The sequence below is a fragment of the Zingiber officinale genome, chromosome 1B (assembly GCF_018446385.1).
Source record: "Zingiber officinale cultivar Zhangliang chromosome 1B, Zo_v1.1, whole genome shotgun sequence".
Taxonomy (NCBI): Eukaryota; Viridiplantae; Streptophyta; class Magnoliopsida; order Zingiberales; family Zingiberaceae; genus Zingiber; species Zingiber officinale.
This window is the reverse complement of record NC_055986.1, coordinates 12,367,156-12,390,305: the sequence shown is the minus strand read 5'-3', so window position 1 is coordinate 12,390,305 and position 23,150 is coordinate 12,367,156. Positions and strand designations below refer to the sequence as shown.

Sequence of the window (23,150 nt, the reverse complement as noted above, 5' to 3'; positions counted from 1 at the left end):
CTTGGCAATGTGGGGCTAAAAACTAAAGGGAAGGGAATAGTTTGAATTACAATTCAACAATCCCCCACTAATTCAAATTATTTTAGAAGAAAAGAAAGATATGTTCTGAGGCTTGGTTGCAATGAGCTTTCAGTGAAAATACCTTCCGGTTTGAATTTTCACCTAAGTACACCAATTTTATTCACATAGGTTTGAAGAGAACTAAGTCTTGATCTTAAACCTTTTATATGTGAAGATCAATTGGTAACAACTCATCACTGGCGACGGTTGAATCCTTCTGGGTTGGTGCATTACGGCCATGCCACCGAATCTTGTTTCATAAGTGCTAAGGAGAGTTGCTTAGAACCCCCCACACTGCGGCCCCACAGTTACACTTACATAGGTGAGTTCTCCAAGGATGTACTGCAAGCATCCTGTCATTAAAACCTTGAACTCATTAAGAGCTCCTAAGCTCATCCTTACTAGCAGTCAAGCATCTATCCAGGGAAGAGACTATGAGATTACATCTCAATCAATTTGATGCTTACGTTTCACCCTTATATCTTGTTTGTACCACATTGAACCTACTTTTTGGGATCTCCAATCAGATAGGTTGGGTTGCCGCTATAGATGAAACCAGGACAGGCCTCAGTCTCATTCCCTAACTGGATCTCTTGATTTTCTCATAATCAAGTCCTTTAGTGAGTGGGTCAGTAATATTGTCTTTTGAACTTACAAAGTCCAATGACACTACTCCAAGAGACACTAGCTCACGAATAGACTTTAATCTTATTCGTACATGTCTCTTCTGTTTCTGGTTATACTTGGAGCTTCTAATATGAGCTATTGTTGTTTGATTATCACAGTGTACTGAAATAGAAGGTATTGGCTTCATCATCAAGGGAATTTCATAAAGAAGACCCTTAAGCCAATCAGCTTCAGTTACTGTGGTATCCAAAACACACAATTCTGCCACAGATATAGACCGGGTTATAATCGTCTGTTTAACAGACCTCCAAGCAACTGCACCGCCTCCAAGTGTAAAGACATAACCAGTAACGCCTTTACATTCAGCAGTGTCAGCTATCCAACTAGCATCACTATATCCCTCCAGGACTGCAGGGAATCTCCCGTACCACAAGCCCAAGGATATAGTGCCTTTTAGATATCTGAGTACTCTGTCTAATGCATCCCAATGCGTTCTGTCCGGACAGCTGGTAAACCTGCTCAATTTCGATATAGCAAAAGAAATATCAGATCTAGAACAATTAGCTAAATACATTAAACTACCTATTATTTGTGAGTATCTTAATTGAGACACTGCCACACCACTATTATTCTTGTGGAGAGTTTTTGAAGGGTCATATGGTGTGACAACAGATTTAACTTGGCTATAGCCATATTTCTCTAATACTCTCTCAATATAGAGTGACTGAGAAATTGCTATTCCATCAGTTGATCGAGTCAACTTCAGCCCTAAAATCATATCAGCACAACCCATATCCTTCATATCAAACTTACCACTTAAGAGGGTCTTAGTCTCATTTATAATAGATAGGTTAGTTCCAAACAGTAGAATATCATCTACATATAAGCATAGAATAATACAATTATCACCTTTCATTTTAGCATACACACATTTATCAGAGTCATTCACTTCAAAGCCAAATGATAGCATAGCTCTATCAAATTTTTCGTGCCACTGCTTTGGAGCTTACTTCAAACCATAAAGAGATTTGACTAACCTACAAACTTTGTTCTCATTTCCAGAAACTACATATCCCTCAGGTTGATCCATATATATCTCTTCTTCAAGATCTCCATTAAGGAATGCTGTTTTGACATCCATTTGATGGATCTCAAGATGATATATGGACGCCAATGCTATTAATACTCGGATTGTAGTAATTCTTGTAACAGGAGAATAAGTGTCAAAATAGTCAATCCCTTCTTTCTGTTTGAATCCCTTAGCAACTAGGCGGGCTTTGAATTTATCTACTGACCCATCAGGTTTTAGTTTTCTTTTAAACACCCATTTACATCCTATAGTGTTATACCCAGGAGGTAAATCTACTAACTCCCAAGTGGCATTAGAGATAATAGAGTCCATTTCACTTTTAATGGCCTCTTTCCAGTGCTTAGCTTCAGGAGAAGTCATAGCATCTCTATATGTCACAGGGTCACCTTCTATATTATAGGTGATAAAGTCCTGGCCTAAATCCGTATACACACGTTGTCTCTTGCTCCTTCTCGGTTCTGTATACTCACTAGATTCATCTAGTCTAGAGTGACTTGAGGAAGGTGTATCCACTACGGATAATGGGACCTCTACAGAAGAAGGCTCATTTCTAGTAAGAATACTAGATTGAGGTGTTCTCGTCTTCATAAGAAATATATCTTCAAAAAATGTAGCATCGCGAAGTTCTACAATAGTATTTGCATCTATTCCAGGAATTTTTTATTTAATAATCAGGAACCTATATGCAATACTATTTTGAGCATAACCCAAGAAGATACCATCTACGATCTTTGGACCAAGTTTTTTCCTTCTGTGTTCAGGTTTATAGTACCTTTTGCATCAAATACCCCACTTTTTCAAACTTAGTCCTTGCATAGCTCATATGGGGTTTTATCCATCTAGATCTGGCATATTTAGCAGCATGCGTTAAGAGCCTCCCCATAAAGTTGGGTATAACATGCTAGGAATTAATCATTAAGGGTTCGATTTTTCATTTCATTATCTTATTGCTATATGATTGGCATTCTCATATTATACAAGCTGAAGATATGTGTTTCATTTTTAAAGGTTCATAAATTCTCCACATGATGACCTGGAATCAACGTGGGAGAAGAGGCTGGTGAAAAGATATTATGATAAACTTTTCAAAAATTATCCTTTTTGATAAACATAAAAATTTGATGCCTTTTGTCCTATAAACTAGCAATGTGAGTTTGTCATATCAATGAATTTGCACTTTAGTCTATTCTCGTTATACTTGAACATCTGAAATCGATTTTTTTCACAATTCATCAATGCATATTTGAATGATTTACGGGGTTGTTTATATTGCACACAAATTTCACATTTTTTTCTTATTATTTATAGCATGCTTAGGGATCATGTCAAGATTCATCATCCTTTTTACGGTATTAAAATTGACATGTCCTAATCTGTCATGCCACAAATCATAAGACTCAATGTTATATGAACAACCAATATCAGAAGTTTATTTAAAGTAGCATTTTCTACATTGAGTTTAAATAAACCTTCATTAAGGTAAACTTTTCCAATAAAGGTTCCTAAATGTAATATTACAACTTTATTACATTTAAAGTTCAACTCATAACCAGCACGGACTAACTTTGATCCGCTAATCAAATTCCGACGGACCGCTGGAACATGATGCACCTCATGCAGTGACAGGACTTTCCCAGAGGTGAACCTTAGGTCAACTTGTCAGCAGAATGGTTCCCCATGGTCACGGAAGTGCCTTCAATTACCTGATAAGTAAGGAAGGCAGAGCGATTAGCACAACAGTGTACATTAGCACCTGTATCAACTAACCATTCATTGGGTTGATAGATCAAGTTTAGTTCGGGTTTGAAGGTAACAAACCTATCGTTGGTGTCGTCACTAGCAGTTACAACATTTACTTGTGCCTTGGTGTTGCACGTATTGTTTTGGTTTTTCTCCTTGTCCTTTCGCTTAGGGCAGAATTTGGCATAATGTCCAACCTGTCCACATGCCCAGCAAGGCTTAGGTTTGGTTCCAGTTTTCTTTTGAACCTTTGGTTTAGGTTTCATCTTGTTTTTCATTTTCTGATTTTTGAATTTCTTCTTGTCAGATGAGACTACTACATTCGCCTTTGGAATAAAATCCATAGGCATTCTTGTATCATCATTTTTATGTTGCTTCCGATGTTCTTCTTCGATATTTAAGGCAATCATCAAATCTTCGAGAGAGATTTTACCTCTTCGATGTTTAAGAGTCATGCCAAAATCTTCCCAACTCCGAGGCAATTTTTCGATGATTGACAAGACCTGAAATTTTTCAGGTAATGGCATATCTCCTTCAGCAAGACCATGAATTTGGACTTGGAATTCATGTGTCTGCTCTATCACAGATTTGTCTTCAACCATTTTGAAGTTTAGGAATTTTGCCACAGTGTACTTTTCTAAACCAGAATCTTCAGAGTTGTATTTTTTATCCAAAGATTTCCACAGCTCTTTAGCTGAAGCGGTTGAACAGTACACATCAAATAGTGCGTCTGAGAGAGCAGATAGGATTCTCCCATGACAGAGATAATCTCTTTGCTTAAACCTCTCTAAGGCAGCACTACGGGCAGGTTCCTCTTCATTAGGTGAAGGAGGGTCTGTTTCTATAACGGAGAATAGCCCTAGCGTAGTAAGCCAAAATTTCATTCGTTGTTGCCAACGTCTGAAGTTTTGCCCGAAAAATCTTTCGGGTCGGGCGCTAGCCTCATCAGACCCCATTACTCTATCGTTCATCATGTTTATTGATGCTACAACAAATTCTCTAAAATTGTAATAAAACTGATTATGCTAACACAATAATCTATAATTGCACCAATAAATGACGAGCATGCAATAAACAGGTAAAACGAGTAAAAGTTAAGAATTTGTATATCTTCAGTTGAAGCGTCGGGCGTGCCGACTGTCTTTAGAGAATTTGTTGCCGCCCACGGTGCAGAGGCTCTCCGGCAAAATCCTCCCAAGATCCGACAACCGCTCGCGTCGTTCGTAGGTGCACTCCAAGACGAACGTCGCACTCGGACTCAATCTCAAATCACAAACCAAGCCTCAGAACTCAGAACAAGGGGAGAGAAGAAGAAGCTGAAGGCAGAAGAAATGCTTTGTTTCGGTGTGTTTTCAGAAGGAACGGAGGAAGTGTATTTATACACTTCGAAACAGCGCACACACCAAAGTGTACGTCGCTTTGCTCCTTCACGCGAACAGAACCGCGTCTCTTCGTTCACGCGGACAGAAACAGTGCGTCGCGCTGTTTTGATTCCTCACGCGGCGCGGAAAAGAACTGAACCGGAATAGATAAATCAGGCAACAAAACCGAATGGAGTGAACCAAACCGGACTGGCAAAAACAGACCGGGCCGCCCGTAAGCGCGAGGTCCACGAGCTGGGGATTTGCACCCCCCTGCGCGCGATAATCGCGTACGTGACGCCCGGTTTATGGATTTCCGGCTCGAACCCCCCAAATCCATTCGATTTGGGCTTGGCCCGCGCATGCGTGTAGGCCCCCTTATCATTGCTAAGCAAGGATGGAAGAGTTCCATATATAAGGCCTTCCAAAGTTCTTAGCTTGGCAATGTGGGACTAAAAACTAAAGGGAAGGGAATAGTTTGAATTACAATTCAACATATCCTTTCCTATTTTGCCCTCGGGATTATGGTGCAATGAAAAGATATATAGTTGTCACTCAGACAGCTACACTTGCTATGATGTATTTATAGAGATTTTTTTTCCAAATTAAACTCACAACCAAAGGATACTGGACTTTTAAATCACCCGCCATGAGTGCTTTCTAATTTATCATAACGCCAGATGGAAAATTTATGTGAAATCAGATTGAGTTACCTACCTGGTTAATATTTTTTTAAATTCCACGCTTGCTCTTCTAGTGATTAGCTTAATCATGGGTTTAGAACCGTGTCATGGTCATTTGTTGACCGAATTAATTTAGAGAAAGTGACTGCTATATATATACTTTCTTTCTTATTTTTTCAGTGTAGTATTTTAGAAATCGGATCAATAAGGATCAAAATTAATTAACTAATTATCCAATCTTAATATATGACATATTTAAATGACATAAAAATATTATAGTCTATCGTACATGCATTAATTAAAATTCAAACGTTTCTTTTTCATGATAAATTTGTTATAGAATCAAAAAGGATACGATACATTTAATGATTAATCCTTACATAGTGATTACTTAAATACTGGTTCCATGCACGGTCCATGCACGGTCCAGTTACGTTCTCAAAATAGATTAGTTAAGATCGCTATTTACATTAATTAACTACTCTCAATAAACACAGGAGAAAAATTAAAAGCTAGCAACATACACTACGAAGAAGCTCGCTAATTAATTGACCAACAAAGATTATAAACAAGGAATTAAAGACGTCCCAAATTAATCAAGAAGATTAATGGGGATCATGATGACGGCGTTAGATTTAATTCCAACTCGTCCTTTTCTACCACGAGGCGTAGCTTGGTCGACGGCGGTGGCTCGTCGTCGTCGACGACTTGGAAGCTAAGTCGCTTAGAACGGCCGGCGGAGCCTAGGGGCACCCCGAACAGCTTCGGCTCCGTGATGCTGCTCTCCAATTCGTTCTTATTAGCGTCGTCATCGAGCTGCGGCGGCGGCGGCGGCAACGGGGACGTCGGCTCCTCTGCGATGGTGAGGGAGCTGCTCGAAGCCGGGCTTCCGGGGTGTCCGCCCGTCGCCGCTATGCGGTGGTTGGAGGAGAAGAGCAAGCCGGAGCTGGGAGCCACTGGCTGCACGTGGTTCTGCACGAAGTAGATGATGTCGTTGTAGAGCTTCCGCATGTGCGCCAGCTCCGCCACGAGCGCTGTGTTGCTCCTCTGCAGCCGATCGTTCTCCTCCACCAACGCCGCGGCGCTCGTCGCCACGGCGGCCGGAGGCGCTCTGATGGCATTCCCGGAGACCTCATTGCCGCCGCCGAGGAGGAGGAGGCGGGAAGAGGGAGCCTCGCCGGCCGGCTTCCAGCCGTGTGCGGCGACGGCGAGGCGGTAGTCGTCGAAGTGGGAGTAAAAAGGGAACAAGCTGGAGGAGGACGCCGCCAAGGGAAAGACGGAGGAAGAAGAGGAAGCGGCAGAGCAGGTCTTCCGGCGGTGGATCTCACAGAGGAGGTGCTTCTCTCCTTTACGGAAGAACTCGTTGGCGAACTCCCATCTTTCCGGCACCACCTTTCGAAACCCCTGCAATAACAACAGCAAATCAAATCATAACGTATCTACTCAATCGGTCGATGAATCAGAACAGAGTAATGCGGTATATAGATCATACATAAGTGTTGAGTTGGCGGACGAAGCTGGAGAAGTTGTTGTGCTTGAAGAAGTTGGGGAGGATGTCGCGGGCGAACTCGGGAGGGCGCCACACGACGAAGGTCGAAACGCGGTCGTCGCCCCAGGAGACGATGTGGTCTGTGGCGGGATCGTCCACCAGCTGATACGTCTTCGTCAGGAACGGCGCCGGAACCGGCTTGTGAGCCGCCTCCGCTCCTCCAGCCGCCTCCGCCGCCGCCGCCGCTTCCCAACACCGCTCCATCATCGATCAGTGCCGTTTACTTGGGAGCGGGTTTCAATATTAATACTGCACACGTCGGCCGAGGTGGGAACGGGAAGGGGGCGGAATGTGTGTCCTTGTCGGTGCTGTGGAGACTTGAGACTTGAGATCAGAGAGATCGGAGAGATGGAAACGGAAATGGGTGGAATGTGCCGTTGTTTGGGGTTTGGGATTCAAGTTTCAAGATAAGCCCGTGAAGGAGGGCGGGATTTCCTTTTTATTTAATTTTATTCTACCTTTCGTGGTGAGAAGTCGTTCGTGCTTTCGAATTCGTAAGGCTTATAAGATACCTGATATGAAGATTGTAACAGTCGTTTTATGAGATAGGCATAGATTGTGCTCGGTTGGCTCATCAAAAACTAAGCTGTAACCCTCCCAAATCTCAGATCTCATTTGAGATTGTGCACATGGGAGTAATCATTTTATTACTCAGCATTTTCTCCTTGAATAACAATAATTTCGAACGCCGAATCTTTTAAGAAAAAAAGAAGTAGAGAATGATGATTTTTAATTACTAATTAAATACTTTCAGTCAAGGCCTATAAATTGCATCATAGGATCGATCAATGGCCACGTTCGCGGCACACAACGCTATCTATCCATTGGTGGGGCAGCAGCACACAGGAGTGGCTTTGGATGCTTACCCTAATCCACTGTGCGTGCATTCATTAAGAAATGAGAGGAAAGGCGCGCTTCGCAGAGGTCAGAACAGAGCATGTGTGGTGTGGAGGAGCTACGAAGGCAGAAACAGCAGCAGCAGATGTTCCGTCTCCCAATGCCAGTTCAAGCTTGAATCAGTACTGGGGATTCTCTCTGAACTACAGCATCCATGGCATGTATGCAACGTACTGTAAACACGATCAGAAAAAAAAGAAAAGAAGGCATCTTTTCCAAAATGCTTCCTGGGTCGACTCTTTTCAGTATATTATTGAGGTTTTTTTATTCAGCGTCTGCACAATTCAGAAAAAGAATATCTAGTGTTGAGAATTAATATATTTTTTTTCAGTATTGTAGCATATTCAGTCAGTGAGTCTATATATTGAGGATCATTTTCAGTCCTTCCTTAAAAGTTACCTAAAAAACGGAGGTTCATTAATTTCAGTAATGCGCGTTACATACTTAACCAAAAGACTATTAAAGAGCAGTCCTTAAAGATTAAGGCTCACATATATTTAACTTTGTCAACTACAGTGCAGCAACAAGTACATTTATGTATTTATTTTCATGTTGACCCTGCCTAAGATCGTAGATAAACGAGTTCAATGACGGAGCCACGTTCAACCCTACCCGAACTGTAGCTCAGGGGCCCGATAGCAGTTAGAAAGGAAAAAACCTAAGTTTACCATGGGAGAATGAAAGAAATGCGAAAGAAAGAGAAAGCAGTCCGAGTGATGTTGACGCCAACATAGCCCACAATCTAGGTAGATCATCCGAGTTGGCTCCGTCGATGGCTGAGTTAGCGTGGGCATTGACTTTGTCATCGTTCACCTTTACACAACCAGGACTTGTCGAAAGATCCATTGGAGCCTGGGGAGAGAACACTAGAAAGAGAGAGTTATAATGACAGCCGGGGTTCCCAACACAGTTATTCTGACATTCAAATAAGTTTTTGATAGGGCAAAATAAAAAAGGAGAACAACAATAGTTTCGCATTTTCTTAAAATTTGTGAATGTGCATGTATAGTTGCACTCATATGAGTGAATGACCTTTTATAAATTTGTTGTTATACCATCACGTTCTCTATATGTTCCGAGATTTCAACTTACATTACCTACATTTCCTCGCATAAACAGATATATTTTTCCACGTTCTTCAAAGAAAATGACTATGTTGTCCGTATATTATACAAGCAATGGTACAAATACAGAGTCTGCCCGGAATCAGGAGCGGCACAAAGTCAAGAACAACATGGAGTCATTCACCATAAATGTAGTAGCAAAAGAAAATTAATTTTCCATGAAATTAACTAAAAAAATTGAAAAGTAATTTCAGCTAACGAGTGTTGAATTTATAGCACTGTCTTTTTTTTATATATATATCTCGGTACATTTTTTGTTTTTATAGTGTAAACAGGAACAGAGGAGCTTCAATCCATAACAAAATTCATAAATACCTACTTAAATATTCGATATAACACGCATTCATGAACTTTTGATTGTTCTGAAATTACTATTGTTTTGACAGAAGCACGCTGTGATATCTAACCAATTACCCACACGATTAACCCTAGGTAAATTAAGAAATCAAATTGGCCATTACTTGATCAGATAAATCCTACCAACATGTTTCCTATTTAGTACAACATAAATCATCTCGATCAACACCAAAAAAGAAATCGTCTCAACCTTTTTCTTTTATATAACTTTCGTCCATTAATATAGATTAAACAACGAGGTCCACAAGTACATCCAGCTAAATTCTAGAATCCTACATCAATCTTGCTACCACTCTTAGGCACAATTAATTGGATGTTTTGTTTCAACAAAAGCAATTAAGTATGCATATGACGTGTTGTATATGACAAATCAAAATACAAAACTATGCCATAAGTATAGACATCTATTGTTCTGAAAAGGCTGCCTTCTTTTGTGTGTGTCAGCATATATATATATTATAATGAAGTGACACTAGCAAGTGGGAACTTTGGAATCCTACCGGCTATCAAAGGCAGTGTTATAGTGAGGGAGATGTTCTCATCGGTATCCTGTCGCTTTACTGGCTCGTGTCGCTTTCCCTGCTCTTTGCCTGTGAGAGGAACACGAGAACTGCGGCAGTTTTCTATAGTTGGCTTGTGTCTTTGCTGCAAGATGCCCATCCTCTGAGCCAGCGTTCTTATCTCAATAATTTTTATTGGGTGCATGGTTCACGAGATAAAAGAATTGCATGCAAGATATATTCTGCTCCCACCGATGCTTCTCGTCTTTTCCTGTCAGAAAACAAATCGTATATGTATGTGTACATGGTAAAAAGTTGTCACTGTACAAATAAAATTATCAAACCTTGGCCACGTGATGTGTTTAGTTTCAGAAATGAATTTGATATTGCGAGTATGAGATAATCAAAAGGGAGAAGGGAAGTTGGGCAATCACAACGGTGTCAGATCCAACACTAAATAAGAGGGCGATGGGGTTGCAGGCAGATGAATAAAGAGCGGAAAGAGTTGAGAAGAGGAGGAGAAGTGAGCTCTAATGCCGAGGGAGGGAGGCACAAAGGCTGTTGCCATCACATGCTCATCACATTGTTCTCTTCTTCTTCTGCACTTCTTTTTATAATTCCGTCACTGGAGTTGACCCCACCTTCTTCAACCCCACTGCCATTGTCCTGCGTCGCATTCAATTCTTCCTGCCCTTCTCACCTGCCTTTTTCTTCCTCCAACTTGCTTTTCTTAGACGGACTAAATTACAAGGGGGAAAGGGGCGGTAAATAATGGAAAAGGAAAGAAAAAGAAACAGGACTCTTCCATACATCTTATATACTGATGTGAAGCCATTGTCCACATTACCTTGCAATGTACTCATCTATCAAATATGTTATTCATCCTTGTATGAGGCCATAGTCCTGATAGTTGGCAGTTAACACTACAACCATGTTGTATTAACTCTACAATGATACAATATATACATACTACACATACATGAAATTGGGGAAGCAATTCATTTGGGATATTATAATGCCAAAGTAGCTCTAGTAACTTAGGGTCGAAAGTGTAATTGTATACAAATGAACATGTGACAAAAGGCGATATTGCTCGCCCCCAGCGCTCCCGTCGCACCACGCCCAAGGTCTTCACGAGGAAGGTAAATCATGGTAGCTGGAGAAGTTTCTACGCACTAACCGCTCCAGATAATCCTGTGGGGCGTATACAAATGAACATGATATTAGACTGGGTGTGGATAGGGAAGAGGAAAACTGATGAAGTCTTGGTGATTATTCTCTGTCATGAGAAGAAACCCAGACGCTGTAATTGACGACTATGATAGAAATCATCAAAACCAAATTATCCGTCACAAAACCCCTCAATTGAAGATGTTCAGCACGTTCACAATTTGGATCAAAGATAAAATAAATTGCTCTTGGCAAATTTACCAGTAGGCGCCCGTGGGGGTTAATTTCAAAAGAGCACACCACAGTATTCATTGTGGGAATGGAGAAGATATGCGTGAAAGGTTTCAAAGGTGTTGAAAATATTAGAGTGAATGATATCAAAGGTGTTAAAAACATAATTTGAAAAGGAAACATGTGCTAGATATTTGGTGTGAATGCATATAATACTGGAGAAACTATGCCTAAAATACCTTTATTCAATAGAGGAGAAAGCTATGACATATGTGACATGCTACTGTCAATACAAGCACTAATAGTTTTCAGAGGATAAAATATTGTGAAACATAGCGCAAACTAAGAGGAAATTCAGTCATAATAGAAATAAACTAACTAAATTCACATCCTTTCCCTACTAGCTTACCGTCAGCGTGGAAGAAAACTAGTAGTCAAAGCATGGATGCTTCACTAGTTGACCAATGGAAATTAAATTCACCTGTAATTTGGAACATAATTGTTTCAAGTGAACTTCGTCAAATAAAGTTGCAAATATCAAGTTTACATGTATCGTTTTTTTTTTTTTTGTGTGAAAAGGCTTAGTGTGAAATGCCAATAAAAAATCATAATAAGCACAAATTTATTTTTATCTAAATAGTGAGGCAAATATAACTTGATGTGCGATGACTTACCAAATACATAACTTGCATGGTAAATTTAGGTTTGGATGTTTTCCATCTTATTTACTTTCTCGATGATATATTTCAGGACAAAGGTTCTGCACCTCTATTGCTATGGAAGCCATGGAAGAGGAGACACAAAATTAAATGGAATATATATCAAACTAATAAAATTCGATCAAGACCTACATCCATTGAGAAATCATGTAGCTGAACATAGAAAACTAGCACCAGTCTTATAAACTTCTTTTACAAACATCATAAAGTCTTCAGCCTAAGGTCACAATTTCATTGTTTGATGTCTCCAACAGAAGAAATCATGTGACTCAGGAATTAACAAATTCAGATTCAAACTGCCTACGAAGCTGAAGAGATTGGTTGTAGAGATTAGGATCAAGGCCATCAACAATTCTTCCTACACGTGCCTGCAAGATTGCCTGGATATAGAAAATAAAGTTGTGTCAAAGAATCAATTTCAGGGTGCCATAAATTAGAACTAACTCAGGAAGATCATACCACATCTTCTGGCAGAATGTGAAGTTCTCCAATAAATTGGTAGTAGGAACCAATGCGGAAGCTGAGGTCCCTCAAATGCACGGTATTTATCTTAAAGCTGATGTTTGCATCGGCAATGACTGCTATGGCAGTGTCCTCATTATATGCATCTAGCCTGAGGAGCAGGTAAATAATAGTCGGAATTGCATGAATTTTGAAAGACTTCCAATCACAAGCATCAAACAATAGCCAGAAATAACAATGAATTAAAACATTCATAGAAACAAATCAACTTGATGTAATGTACCAAAGTCTAAAAAGTAGAAACACTAGATAGATAATATTCAGGAAAGGTCAGACTAGACTGAAGCATTAAATTGGCAAATAGAAACGGTAAACATACACATCAGTTCTCTTGGAAAAATAGTGGGGGCATCACACACCCATTGTAGTACATCTTGTTGCCTTTTAGCACTAAATGAAAAACATGAAGATCACTTTTAAAAGGCAGCCACCTAGGAGGTATCGGCAAGGGACTATTTCACCTAATTGCTAGATGGCCCTGTTGGGTGACCCTTTTAAAAAGCTACTCAAACAGACTGCCTAGGTGGCCTAAGAGGCTTAGGAGGTTCGTTGAGGCAGTGCAATCAGGTCTACGGAAAAGAAATGTTTTTTTTCATAAGTTGTTAGTTCATTTGCTCAAGCATTCCACCTCATGCAACTTTCACTTCCCCTTTTTCACCTGATATCAACAGACTACGTTGATTTTTTCACCATTTCACCTCATGTTCAGCATTCCTTATCTATCTCCCCTAAGCATGTTCACCATTTTCTTGTCCTTATATCATCACATGTTTAGTGCTTAATTATTAATTGTGACTCATTTTAATTAATTAAAAATATAATTGTCATATATATATATATATTCCTCTCATCCATATTTTAATATTATTTTAAAGAGACCGCCTAAGCAGCCACCTACTGCTTATGCATTAGATGGTGAGTCCACCATCTTCTACAGTTCTACCTACACCTACTTTTAATAGTTTTCTTACTACTTGACTTAGCCGAGTCGAATTTCAGGAATTAGAAGTTTATGCAACCTATGAACCCATTAATAGCTGCAAACTGATCACATATACTCATGTACCTAAAAAGAGTGAAATAAGCATTTTGTTACTTAGAAGTCCACATCTACTACTCAACTCACTGAAATAGGTTGAAAATACATGACTATCAGATTCTCAGAGGTTTAAAAAAATGATTAAAAAGAATGTTGTCACTTGTCAGTACTTACATTCCAGTAACTCGAAGAGAAGCGCCTTGCTTAAAAAATTGTGAACCTGATTCTATTTCCTTCAAAAGAACTGGAACAGCAGGTTTGATTATCGATGTTGCCATCATTCAAAATTTTCAGAAGTCTCGGAACAGAAAATAGGCACCTGATAATTAATGTTAGGTAGGTTACAAGACATTAAATGCAGAATCCTTTTAATGAAAATTTAGAAGTGATCAAATAATTGAGTACCTAAAGTCTTAAGCTACATAAAATACACCAATCTTGAGTTTAACAGTTACTATGATATTTCTAAGGATTAGAGCACAATATTGATTAGCATTACTCTATTTCTCAAACATAATAAAAGTGAATCGATGAGCATTCACATGTTGAACAATGCAAACTGGATACTGAATGATTCAATTTCTATTTTAGTCAATCAGAAAGCAACAATATGGCATCAATCAAGCTTGACTTACAAATCGGTAGCAGGATAAATCATATGCCTATGGAAGCAGGAAGCTATTACCACACTGATCTTTAGGCTATGCTTTCAATTGTTATCGAAGATGAAGCATATTATGCACAAAGGTATAAAACTAATATTAAAGATTAATTCAAGATTAGTTGGATAAATAAACTAACCTATAACAAGAACACTAGAGGATGGTAATGTTGCAACATAGTTGTTTAAGAAATGAAGAAGATAGAGTGCCCCTACATATTATATACTTAAACTAAGGTTATATAAAATGTAAATCCTGTACTTAGAAATAGTAGACAGTTGGCCGTAGGAGAAAACTTTCCACCCAAGATACGCTATGCAAGATCCAAAACAAGGGAATAAATTCTAAAAATGAAACTATACCGTTGCTCTCCATTGCTTGAGCTAGCAAGGACTTCCTCTTATTCCTCTCTCCTTTGTTGCCCTTCTGTGGGGCAAGCACATCATGTGTTGAGAGGGAATAGGGGACCTTTCCGTTATATAGATGCAAATGGAAACTCTAAAATAACCGCCATAAAAAGCTATCAGAGATTTAAGCCTACATAGTCATCCATCACATCACAATGAAATCATTCCTAATCACACATGCACACCGTATAATTTAACACTTAGGGTTGAGCTTATGTAGCTCGATTTTAATTAAAACAAAATTCAGTTATTAATAAATATTCGCCAAAAATCATAGAAAATTCCAACATTGGCACCATTATTAAAACTGTTGTCAGCTGGCAAAAGTAGCTAACCAAATTATTAACCAATGTACCATGAAAATGTTTGAATGTAGAAGGATAATCACAGCAGCTCATGCTGCATGGAATACGACACCCGGAATGCTTCTTCCAGTATCGAATATATAATCGCTGTCTGTGCGGTGATCACTGATAATGCACTTACAGCTTGTAGTAAGTTTTTCCCATAAATCGAACATGCAATTACGGATGAAAGATCTTAGAGTCTAGTGCAACATAATTAGGGATTTCCGCCCCTATCTAAACAAGTTGCTCGATATTTCAACTGTAATCTGAAAAGGACAAACTACTAGGGTGGCGAGCAATCCCGTGGCGTACTGCTACACAGAGGAGGAGGAGGAGGAGGAGGATAGAAGAGCAACAAAAAAAAAAAAATAAAAGAAATGGGAGTTCGGAATTTACACGTTCTTGGATGCCGAGGTTACCGATCGATTGTAGATTCGGCAGGGGGCGTTCTTGTTTCTGGGCTCTTTGGCAGCTGGATTTCCTCTAGGGTGGAGCCAGTGGAGGCCGGGGGGAGTTAAAAGATAGTGATTGAAAGCTGGATCTCCTCTAGGGTGGAGCCAGTGGAGGCCGGGGAGTTAAAGAGACAGTGATTGAGTAGGTTTTCTAGTGGGCCGGATCTGGAAAATCCTTACAACGCGCTGTCGGGCCTCGTTTCTCGCAGCATTCGGTCCAAATAAGTCAATATGAATCACCCATGATTTGGGGCGGTCTAAAAGATTTGGGCAGACTATATTTGTTTTCCTCAGATTAAAGGAAAAATATCATTTTACCCCTAAACTTTACCTTTTTTTCAAATTGAACATCAAAACTTTAAGATCATCAAAATGTTTTCCAAGTTTAAAAAATATTATATCACTTTACTCCCTGACATAATAATATGTGGCAGTTCTTAACTCCAATAAATGGGATCATATGTATATCATGCCAATTAAGTTAATATTGTTAGCAATTGGAGGTAAAATAAAAAAAATTTCAAATTCTGAAAGTATTAGGGCTGAGACCTCAACGGATCATTCTTAAATATCATGATTTAATAAATAAAAAAATTGAATATAAAAGGAGATCAAATACCAGTAGTAGGGGTGAGCAATCAACCCGTCAAATCGACCAACCCGCTTATACCGATCCGAACCGAATCGAAAAAAAATAATCTGCCGGATATAGAGTTGGATGTAGGGTCCTAATATTGCATTATCTGATCTAGTAGGGCCGGATAATTTTTTATCCCAATAACTGAACCAACCTGATCCGTGATCATCCATACTTGTAGCAACTAATGTTGATAAGCTGTTACACGTTCCGATAAGCTACTACACGTTGTAATAGCTATTTCCAACTAACTGCTATAACGTGTAATGAGTGATGTCTATTATCATTTTAAATTTTATTTTATTTTTGTTATATTTATATTTATATTTTATATTTCATTGGATATAGGGTCGGATATCCAAATAACTGACAATCTGTCGGATATCTGATACATAAGAATCACCGGATATAAGGTCGGATGTAGGTCCCGATTTTACATTATCTGATTTAATAGGGTCAGATAATTTTTTAACCCAATAATCAAACCAATTCGATCCATGATCATCCCTAAATACTAGTAGCGGAATCCGATGGTTTCAAATGAACCTTCGTGAAGGCCGGGTCCCTATAGAATTTCCTCCCCAGATAATCACCTCGCGTCCAACTATGCTGATTCGGAACAGTAAGCAGTGATCCAGGGGAATATAGACAGCAAACAGGGACGGATCCAGAAATTAAAATCAGCAAACCCATAGCAGCTAGTAGGAGGCAGAAACTGACGTGGGTCAGTTATGCACAGAGAGCAATATTCAACAATCAAATTTGAACCCACTATAATATGCTACCATAAGTCAACGACGGAATCAAGAAACCATAGGAACAAACATTGAAATCCCTTTCCGCATAAATTCCATGTCTTGAAAGAATAATACGTGAATACATTACAAATATATGTACAACATTTCGAATAAGCTGGACTTGATTCAACAAAACGAAACACAGAACAAGAAAAATTAGAAAACAACTGGAATAGCTCATCCATGTTGCATTGACAAACCAACGAGTTCAAGTAGCTCAGTGAGTTACCGTTACTCCCAACTCCAATCAAGTTAGACCAATTACTTTTTTCTGCATCATGATTTGTTCATAATCAAATTCAATTTCCCTGGGTGCATAATGTCTTTTCATGTTTTGTTGATGTTCTTCTCACATACCAGTGTTCATGATAAATTAACCGTGTTGGACGTCAAACAGACTTGGCAATTGAAGTTCTTCCCTCACAACTTCTCAATCCCGAAGGGACTGCTGGATAACAAACATTTGAACAACCTCCCCCAAGCCATATAATTTCTTATGAATTGAATTTCAGAAATTCAACCTTGTTTTTCCTATAATACTGCCTTCTCCGAGCTATCTGCTATCTGCTACCTGCCTCTTTTGTCTGAGACCTTGGTTGCTGGACGCAGGTTTCTGCAAAGGTCTTAACGCAGCCATGATCTCTGAAAATGAGGGCCGCATCTTTGGGTTTCTGCAAAACGTACAAGTGAAAGGTTAATGGAGGAAAATATATTAAAGCAGGGCAAAGTATAAGATGAAAGGAATACCATAGAAGGTTCTCTCTTTACCATTGACAAGCATGGTGTCATTACTACAGGTCAAGAGGAATACTACTATATTTATTCTCAAAAGAAAAGAGAAAAGATACAACTAAATTCATAGTTCAAAGCAACTGCATTAAGTTACAAAACCATTTGCTTATGCTGTCCAAATCACAGTTTGGAGGAAAGCATGTGGGGAAAGATGTCATATTCAAAGGTAGTGAAACCATATAACTTCATCTGCTCTTTAACGATACCTTTTAGGTATCACTAACTTGTTAGTATAATCAAACACATACATAAATAATTGGTCTTCCAACTCACATTTGCCAGCACTTCTTTATGATCCCTGCTATGATTGGATCTATGTCATCTGGAATATCTAGACAGCGGTCCTGGAATCCAACAGCACCAACAACCTGCATGGGATTCAAACCTTCCCATGGCTGTTGCAAGGTACAGAGCTCCCATAAGATAACTCCAAAGCTAAAGACATCGCATCTGGATTGTGGAAAAAGAAAAGAAAGCCAAAAGCATGGTGTGAGGCCATATAATGTAAAAAATTGCAGCATCATGCATGAGTTGAACATACTTCTCATCTGAAGGTTCATTGCGTAGAACTTCTGGTGCCATCCACTCAGCCTGAAGCAAAGTAATGTCAATATAAATTGTTGTGGTACAAGTTACAACTGAACATAAAGCACAAGCACCATGAGCATAATAATTCGCAATAATCATATCTGATATTATTTAAGGAGGATCTGTTTCTTAGTGATAAAAACTGGGTTCTAAGTAGGAGCAAATGAGCTCAGATAACTTCTCGAAGAAAAGATGTATAGAGCCATCATCTTACTACTAAGCATAGGATAGAATATATCAATATAGTTTGGTAAATTGTCAAATTTGATACTAATGATATTTCAGTTGGTTTATCACCAATGGCATAGGTATAGGGCACTTTTCTAGCTTCAACAAATATAATTATGTGTATTATATTATATGACAATAATATGCCATATACTACACAATTCCAATTAGTTGCTAATGTCAGCAGTTTCATGAGCTGAACTCACTCCATACAAATTTGAGAAGGTATACAAAGAAACTAGATGATCCCATTCCTAAGTTTTCATGGTTCTTCACACTACAGTTGGTAAAGAAACTGCCTAAAAAAATAAACATGCTGAAGAATCAGAAAGGAAATGAGAAGAAATTTGCAACTATACTTAAAAAGTGAATCTGCCAGAATCTGCAAATATACATGTATATATGTATATGATTATGGGAAAAAAGTGGATGGCTGTTTGCTTACTGTTCCGGCTGTTGACCTTGAAGAAAGGAAGGTATTGTGCTTTATTCGAGATAAACCAAAGTCACAGACCTATAACATGAGTACGTTGGCAACAAAATTAACTGAAACAAATTTAAATAACAAGAAAATAGCAAATTCATGATTTACAAACACACTAATAATAATAATAATATATATATATATATATATATATATATATATATATATATATATATATCAAAGGAACACACAGGAAGCTAGGTTACCTTCACAACCCAATTCTTGTCCACGAGAAGGTTTGGAGACTTAAGATCACGGTGGACTATAACAGGAGTACAGTTGTGAAGATAATTCATTCCACGGGCCTTGTAATAAAAAAAGGGGGGAAAATTAGTAGGACAAGATATCAGATTTACAGCACACCAAAATCTAACTATATGATACAAAATGATACTGAGACTGAGTTCTGTAATCATACAATATCAAGAGCCATTCTTAAGCGTCTCCTTTCATCAAGTTGATTATTGGGACGGTGAATTAATCGGAACAAACTGCCTCTGCAATGCAGATTACATGCTTCAAAACACTAGTAACATCAACACAGTTAAAGCTTGTTAAACAAAGCAGCTATATTAGATAAAAAAAACATACCATTATGAGTATAACAAAAGGAAATATGAATATGGAAAAAAAAACAAATTGTACATTAAAAAAAGGCCTGGCAATTGATCATGTTTACATTGCAACTCTACCATTAATGGACAATAAGCACCCTCATATTTAGTAACCACATATAATTCAAAGAAATATGGTCATGCCACATTTACCAAATATGACTAGTGAGTCAATTTTAGCACAAAAATATAACTTACTATTAGATTTCTTTAGTTAAACCAACTAGGATTCAAACAAATGTCTTTGACATTTTTGACCTTTTGGGATGTCAAAGTATGAACTTCACCATAAGACAACATCCAGTATGTATGACTCAGTAACTACCATCTGAGCATGCTCATCTAGGTTATCCATATGAGATTATCATGTCTGCAAAAACATTATAAATTCCAGAGCAGTGAAGAACAATTCCAGCCAAATTTAGACGAGCGATCAGTTCTTCTACATAAGCACTTCAGAAACCAACAATTCTAAAGGCATGTATTCCTATTTTCCCAAGCCAGAAAATGTTGAGAGAGAAGGGTTAAAAAAACTCTCCCTTGAAAATTTAAAATCCTTGCACAAGGGGAGGTTCTTCAAATATTAGGTGCAAAAAGAACTTAGCAGCAACAAGAAAATGGAATTGGAGCAACCACCTAAGCAAGAACATATCATAGACTTCAATTCCTCTCATTAACTATAGATGTTTGTGTCAAAGAAAACATGCTTTAGATCATTGAGGAGTGCAAGTAGCCCTTTTTTTAGTCTGAGATCTAGATATTGGGCAAAGCAACACAAGAAAATTTTGTCAAGAAAAAAGTAACATAGGAAAATTAACAATCCCCATACCCGATATTGTATATTCATAATATGCTAGGTTTCCAATTTGTCTGAAATTTGAGTGTTCTCCTATTTGGAAAGGAGCCCATATTCAATAAAACTTGCTTCCAGAATAGCTAGATTCCTAAATTTGGGGCATAGCCCCATTCTACTAATCCTTCTAAGTTCTAACTCATCCTAAATAAAACTTGGCTGACTTTTAGGAGTTCAAGTTACCACCATGACATTTCCTGAGACGCTCCAAATGGATTTTTAATTGCAGCCTATTCAAGCCCTCTAGTTGTTGAGGATTAACAGGGCTATAAGATACTAATTTCTTTCCTCCTTACCGTCACACAAATATATGCGTGTTCCAATGCTTGTTTAATATGGAGTAAGAATAATATATTGGAATTTACTGTGATTTTTTTCCCAAGTACAGAATCCAATGTATTTGTCATACAGAAAATAAGTTGCAAGGATAATCTTTTTGTTATAGAAATTAAAACAGCCAATAGGATACACATGCAGCTCATGGAATAATTGATAAACAGGAGGATTCACATGCTAACATTTACGTTGATCGTGTTTCCTGTTAATTTTTCTTTTATTAGTGTAAAATTGAAATTTATTGAATATGAAGCCTAAGCTGCTGCCATATAAATTTGTCCAATGAACCCCAGCTTGGAACAAGTCATATGAAACAAAATATAGAACATTGTTCATCGAGTATAATCTCAAAAGCAGACATGTAGAAACCACTACTGTCTGAAATCTTACATGGCATATTACATTAGTAGGTCACAAAATTACTCAAGCTGACAAACGAACAAAGACAATTATAATCCTGAAGGAAAAAGGTACCTATGTAGAAATTCAGTAACAATTGACAGATTAGGTACACGAGTTATTGCACCCATGAATAGAACAACATTTGGATGTCGTAACCGTTTCATTATTCGCACCTGAAATAAAAAACAACATCAACATACATGTTAAAAAATGAAACTTGAACTCAATGCAAGATAACAGCAAATGCACATCCTTTTTTAATTATCATGAATAAAGTTTTCTTTAAATAGAAAAGAGGTTAGAAGTGGTGTACCACAAACACAACCTAAACTAGACTAGCTGTCAATGATAGGAACCTATTCTACACTTGTCTACAAGCTGGAGCAAAATATCTGAGGGACTTTCACAGGCTTTCAAAAGATGCCCCATGTCAAACTTGTTAGCTTAACAGAATGATAAGCTCCCAGAGGCACAGTGCAATAATCAGCGAAGTCATTCTTCACTAAAAGTACAGGTATTGACAGAATGCAATCTAAATGAAGTGACAACAGACAACCACCTCAGACAACATCCCCGGTGTAGGGTTGAGTTGGCTAATACGGGGCAGAGTTGCTACCATAGGACAAGAGTTTGAATCTCGGCAAAGCCGAGAATAAAAAGCCCTCCCCGCACTGGCCAACTACAACTTCCTGATTTATCTCCTCATAGATGGTCGTGAGGCTGACCGTGGCGAATTCCACCTTTTCCTACCATTGATATATTCATAAAATACAGGATTATTAGAGGTATAAGTTGTATTTTATCATCACATTATATAATCAAAGGTTAACAAATTTTATTGTTAATTGTTCCATTAGGAGCTTTACTCACACATCTCACAACCCTTCAGCCTAGAACAAGCAACAACTATTTCATTTTAACATTTCTGAGTGCTGGGCAAATCAGTACGAGATCTGTTTAATCAAATGGAATCATCTTCCCCAAACAATCCCTATAGCTAAATCCCAACACAAGTGGTCAATTTTTATATACAATACCAGGGATTTTACTGTCTTCAAAGTCTCAAACTTTATATTATCAAAAGATTGTAGAGAATTACTTCCAGCAGCTTGGAAAATGGACTTCAAGGAAGCTGAATTATGTATTAACAGATATTCAACATGAAATTTGCCCCAAATGTCAAACAGTAAGATAACTTGAATCATGTCAAAACATGAAACTGGATATAGCATAACGTGTGCTATGAAGCCCTAAAAGTAATACTCAGGTTGATCAACACTAACATGAATAGGGAGTCTAGGTCTATTCAATAATTAACAACACAGCAATGAAAACTTGAGATATCTCTACCTCGCTTATAAATTCTTCAAGTGCATCGCTAGAGATATCTTGATGCAAAAACCTTTTAACAGCAACTTCCTTTATCAGGTCAAAGATAAGCACATCAGTAGATACACAAATAAATAAGTACATTAAAACAAAAAGGAATATAAGATGGATGTTTTCATAGAACAAGGCTAGGAAAATATTTCTGCCTATAAGGCTAGGAAAATATTCATTGTCGATTCTAACAATATAACAAAGAATTTTCCAATTCAAGAATGAAAAGTTCATTTTCAGATTTGTCAACTATTGATAAGGCATATGAATAGTTCTGAATGTTGAAATTATTTCCAATATTCATCTATTTTTTTGTTACTTCAAAATTGTGGCAATAAGTTTGGTAAAAAATTGTCAGAGTTTTTCCTTGAGGAGAATAAATTACTTCCCTTAGTAAGGGTTAAGGTATCATTTTGTGCAGACTTTTGGTCCCTTGTCAAAACACTATGATTTCAGCAAGTAAAAGAAATTGAAGATCACATGCAAGTTATAAATGATTTGA

General features: G+C 38.1%; 3 protein-coding genes across 4 annotated transcripts in view; all 3 read right to left on the bottom strand.

Moving 5' to 3' along the window:
• Positions 1-5,873: 5,873 nt before the first annotated feature.
• On the bottom strand, positions 5,874-7,728 carry LOC122051137 (heat stress transcription factor B-4c-like). Its single transcript, XM_042612095.1, has 2 exons — positions 7,054-7,728; positions 5,874-6,965 (listed from the first exon to the last, which is right to left on the bottom strand). Exons 1-2 carry the CDS (start codon positions 7,315-7,317, stop codon positions 6,177-6,179), a joined length of 1,053 nt encoding a protein of 350 aa, XP_042468029.1. The 5' UTR covers positions 7,318-7,728; the 3' UTR covers positions 5,874-6,176.
• Positions 7,729-12,185: 4,457 nt separating this feature from the next.
• Positions 12,186-15,650, bottom strand: LOC122051127 (CST complex subunit TEN1-like). Its single transcript, XM_042612088.1, has 4 exons — positions 15,482-15,650; positions 13,844-13,988; positions 12,568-12,721; positions 12,186-12,488 (listed from the first exon to the last, which is right to left on the bottom strand). Exons 2-4 carry the CDS (start codon positions 13,948-13,950, stop codon positions 12,378-12,380), a joined length of 372 nt encoding a protein of 123 aa, XP_042468022.1. The 5' UTR covers positions 13,951-13,988; positions 15,482-15,650; the 3' UTR covers positions 12,186-12,377.
• Positions 15,651-16,995: 1,345 nt separating this feature from the next.
• The window catches only part of LOC122051113 (probable serine/threonine-protein kinase SIS8), a 40,605-nt gene continuing 34,450 nt past the window's right edge, over positions 16,996-23,150 (bottom strand). Inside the window, exons 6-13 of one of the 2 annotated variants that reach the window (XM_042612074.1) lie at positions 22,619-22,687; positions 21,341-21,441; positions 19,482-19,560; positions 19,270-19,368; positions 19,025-19,093; positions 18,305-18,354; positions 18,037-18,213; positions 16,996-17,642 (exon numbers count right to left, since the gene is read on the bottom strand). In XM_042612074.1, coding sequence (XP_042468008.1) covers positions 17,525-17,642; positions 18,037-18,213; positions 18,305-18,354; positions 19,025-19,093; positions 19,270-19,368; positions 19,482-19,560; positions 21,341-21,441; positions 22,619-22,687 — 762 coding nt within the window. In that variant the 3' untranslated portion in view covers positions 16,996-17,524. Of the gene's footprint in view, positions 17,643-18,036; positions 18,214-18,304; positions 18,355-19,024; positions 19,094-19,269; positions 19,369-19,481; positions 19,590-21,340; positions 21,442-22,618; positions 22,688-23,150 lie in introns of those variants that run through there. The other variant, XR_006131328.1, reaches the window with a different exon arrangement.